The sequence below is a fragment of the Archocentrus centrarchus genome, chromosome 14 (genome assembly GCF_007364275.1).
Source record: "Archocentrus centrarchus isolate MPI-CPG fArcCen1 chromosome 14, fArcCen1, whole genome shotgun sequence".
NCBI lineage: Eukaryota > Metazoa > Chordata > Actinopteri > Cichliformes > Cichlidae > Archocentrus > Archocentrus centrarchus.
In genome coordinates, this window is record NC_044359.1 from 21,347,923 (window position 1) to 21,351,894 (window position 3,972).

At 40.4% G+C, this 3,972-nt stretch overlaps 1 protein-coding gene across 2 annotated transcripts; it reads left to right on the forward strand.

Annotated features, from left to right (window-relative positions):
• The first annotated feature begins 373 nt into the window (after positions 1–373).
• On the forward strand, positions 374–2,647 carry LOC115792448 (lipocalin-like). 2 transcript variants are annotated; one of them, XM_030746985.1, is made up of 6 exons: positions 377–554; positions 1,703–1,839; positions 1,935–2,014; positions 2,100–2,213; positions 2,326–2,427; positions 2,522–2,647. In XM_030746985.1, the coding sequence occupies exons 1-6, from the start codon at positions 462–464 to the stop codon at positions 2,539–2,541; spliced, it is 546 nt and encodes a 181-aa protein (XP_030602845.1). In that variant the 5' UTR covers positions 377–461; the 3' UTR covers positions 2,542–2,647. The 2 variants fall into 2 exon arrangements, with proteins under 2 accessions (XP_030602844.1, XP_030602845.1); XM_030746984.1 differs by lacking the exon at positions 2,522–2,647 and having other exon boundaries at positions 374–554; positions 2,326–2,459.
• The last annotated feature ends 1,325 nt before the right edge of the window (positions 2,648–3,972 follow it).

The following is a 3,972-nucleotide window of genomic DNA, read 5'->3' on the forward strand; positions in this document are numbered from 1 at the left end:
TGTGGTCTCTACTACAGAACGCACTGGAGCACAGCCACTGTCTTGTTTACCACATCAGAGGTGTTTTTTTCTTGTCTTTTTAAAGTCTATACTCCAAATTAGATTTAATTTTCATTTCACTGAAATCACATGATCTACTTTCCAAATCCTACGCTTTTGTTTGCGAGGATATGAACTCAACTCTCTCGTTATTCAAGTTGTTTTTGTGAATGTTTCTCTGTTCACCTCTCACACAGTGGATATAATTCTGCCCTTGTAGGAATAAACTTTGTGGTTATGAAACCCTCCGTGTGTTTACCAAAAGCATCATGTGTTTGAATCCATCCCACGATCGGGGTGTTTTAGTGTGGGTGTGCGTGCTGGCTGGAAGGTAAAAGGTGCTCTCTGTGTCATCTATATAAAGGGTCGTTAGACAGCAACTCCCAGATCTTCCATCATCATTTCTTCACTCATCAGCAGCTATGGCTTCTTTTCTCACTCTGCTGGGAGCTGTGCTCTGCTCCCTCATGGTTTCTTCTCAAGTCGTACCTCAGGCAGACTTTGATTTACAGGCGGTAGGAGTCATTAATTATTATCTGTTTTCATGACTGCATGTCCAAATTAGGGTCACTGGAAAGGTTGCTTCAGCACATATTCAAGTATATCATATGGTGATATTTTAATTTTGCACGTTATTCTGTGTTTGGTGCGTAAGTATGTGAACGTGAGTATTTTTGTGATTGTGCCTCTGTGCAAAATAAAACAAGATATGACTGCAGTGCGGGCTTTCAGCTTTGATTGAAGGGATTTAACAAAAGAATTGCATGTACTGTTACTCGCTACATTCAGCTGCTCCCTTAATCACAACATGTAGCTCAACATGTTTGATTTGGCAGACTCGGACACCACGTGGCCTTCCTGACACGGCTGCAAAGGGATTTGTGTCTCCTTGCAAGACTGAACTGGTGATCTTTCACTTGTGAACAACTACACTGTGGAGCCACTCAGTGACTATTCACCAGTGGCAGCCATTTTCAAAGGTTCAAAAGGCCTGTACTGCAGCTGCCATCAGCTGCCACCACAAAAGTGATCAAACAGCACTTCACAGTGCAAGTGAATGATGGCCCAAAGTACACAGCAAAAACAACCCAAGAGTTTCTCAGTAGAAAGAAATGGGATAAGCTAGTCACCAGAACCTCAAACTAACGAGGCATGAAGATAAAGTTGAAGGCAGAAAGACCCACAAACAAGCAGCAACTGAAGGTGGCTGCATTAAAGGCCGGGGCTTCAGAGTTTGAGGTCCCAATTCTCATCCCGCACTCGGCTGCAAACCAATCCTAATGTGAGTTGGAGGTCACCACCTGATGAAGTCAATGAAAAAACATCGTTCTTAAAATGCAGAACTGTGATCCTGAGGCCACTGCCTAGAAATGCTACCTGTAAAATTTATGAACCAAACTGGCTACAAAGGGGAGCACTGGTGGAGTCTCACCAGACGTTTTGGAGGCAATGCGAACCAAAGTATATTTCAGCGTAATAATTATGCAAATATGTAAAGTTAAACATTTTACTGGAAGATCATACAGGTTGTCTTCAACACCCACCAAGGTTTTTAAAACAGACTTTTTCTTTTTAATAAAGCTGGTAACAGGAGGTGTTACAATAAACAGCTCTTGTGTTTCTGTATAATTTCCTGCTGCTTTCCTTATGCGTGTGTCCACAGATTGCTGGTAAGTGGTATCATATTGGACTTGCCACGAATGCTGAGCGTTATGTCAGTCGCAGAGGGAAGATGAACATGGGCACTTACGTGATTACCCCACTTCCAAATGGGGATCTGGATTTGTTATACTCCAGTGTGTAAGTGTGAGAAGACAGTCTGAGAGAATTGGCATTTACATATAATTAAAATATTAAAAATGAAGATTAATCACATTTCAATTATATCTTTTCAGCTATAATGGTACATGTCGGAAAATGGACAAAGTTGCCAATAAGACTGATGTGCCTGGAAAGTACAGATCCATAAGTCGACGTGAGTGCACCCGCACAGAAAGACACAGATGAATTGACCATTCAGTATTTTTATTTTCACCTATTCAATTTCTTCCTTTTTTCAGGCACGGGACACTTGAGTGTGTTGTCCATAGTTGATGTGAAATATGATGAATACGCTCTGACTCACGCTGTAAACACCAAGGAGAATGACACCTATATTGTTAACAAACTATATGGTAAAGTCATATTTGGTCATGATTCTACCTTCTGTCGAATCCATTTCAACCTGCTCAGCTGTTCAGTAAAGTTGTGCCCGCTGCACCAGATTTACAGCATGTGTTTTCACAGGACGTGATGCGGATCTCAGCGCTGAGGTGCAGGAGAAGTTCAGGCAGTTCTCCTTGCAGACTGGCGTCCTTCCTGAAAATGTCATGTTCTTTCCCAAAAGCGGTATTTTTATATCAGTAGGAAATCTTAAATGAAATATCTTGCAGTCAAGAGTAATGTTGTGCACTGATCATCTTTTTATTTTTCCCTTCTCCAGAGGAGTGTACATCTGCCTAATCTTCAGTCCCAGTTATCATGGATGCTACCTGAGGACTTTAAAACCTACTATGTAAATTTAACTGAGTGCCATCTTGTGTAACAATAAAAAAGCAAACATCTACAATCTTTTTTTATGTTGAAGTACATCCATACTGTGTCCTTAAAAACTTTTACAACATGACTTCCCCGCAATGAGTCATTTTTAGGCCAACGTCGAGACAAAGTGGCTACAGAGTTCTGCACGCCACTTTTAATCTTGCCTGTGTTCGTGCAAATGGTTCAAATTAAAAGTAAAATTAAATTAAAAGTTGCCTACTTGAATGTTAAATGAACCATACAGCAGCCAAAAAGCTTTAAATACACAGTAAAAGCAAAGCAATTTGCCGGTTTCATTTTAATTCTGACTGAAGTCCAGCTGCAGATAAAGCATGCAGCAAAAAAAAAAATAAAAATCTGAATGCTGACCTTGTGAGGATTTCTTGTAGTGCATCCTTGTATTTGGTGAGGTCTCACTATTTTGGGAAGGTCTGAAACATTAAGGTTTATTGGAGTCTTTTTCAAAGGACTGTTGGGCATCTTCTGCTTCGCCGTTGCAAATTTTAGTTCAGGAAATAATGTCGAGCAATGTGCTCCCTTATCTGGATGGGAGAATAGATGAAGAAGGTGGCACAAAGAAAACTCCAGGTAGAAAGAACTTCTCTTTTTCTCTTTGAAATCAAGAATTGCAATTCCCAGTTCTATTGTTTAGACTTATATCTGTGTCTTCTGAAAGATTATTTCTGCATGAGGGAAACCTTGTCTCACAAAATGTCTATAACAGCAGTAAAGCTATTTGTTCCCATCAAGTCTGAGATAGTGGGAACCTCTGACAGCTACAATATGTCACACTTTGTAAAAAGAACAGACAAAGTATGAACAAACTGCACTTAAATCCTATGATAACTGTGATTCAGCTAGTTTAGATTAACTGCAGGCCTCACTTGCCTTGGGTAAGGTCAGAGTTGATTCATGATTCAACAATAAAAAAAGAGACTGGCCAAAAATGGCATCTATGGGAGAGTTCCAAGAGAAAACCACTGCTGACCAAAAAGAACACAAAGACTCATTTCCCAAAAAACATCTTGATGACTCCCAAGACTTTTGGGAAAATATTCTGTGGACTGAAGAGACAAAAGCTGAACTTTACGGAAGGTTTGAGTCCCATTACACCTGGCATAAAACTAGCACAGCATTTCATAAAAAGAACATCACACCAACATGAGATAGTGGGGCTGCTTTGCTGGACCCAGGTGACTTGCTGTAACTGATGGAACCATGAATTCTGCTCACCTGAAAATCCTGAAGGAGAATCTCCAGCCATCAGTTTTCAGTTTTCTGTCCCTTAATAAAAGAAATCATCATTTAAAAACTGCGGTGACATTCCATGTCCCAACAGCCAGTTTCGATAGC

Coding starts and splice junctions, on each gene's coding strand:
- LOC115792448 (XM_030746984.1), top strand. CDS start 462: ATGGCTTCTTTTCTCACTCTGCTGGGAGCTGTGCTCTGCTCCCTCATG. Junction 1,840..1,934: donor GATTTGTTATACTCCAGTGT/GTAAGTGTGAGA, acceptor ATATCTTTTCAG/CTATAATGGTACATGTCGGA. Junction 2,214..2,325: donor TATTGTTAACAAACTATATG/GTAAAGTCATAT, acceptor GTGTTTTCACAG/GACGTGATGCGGATCTCAGC.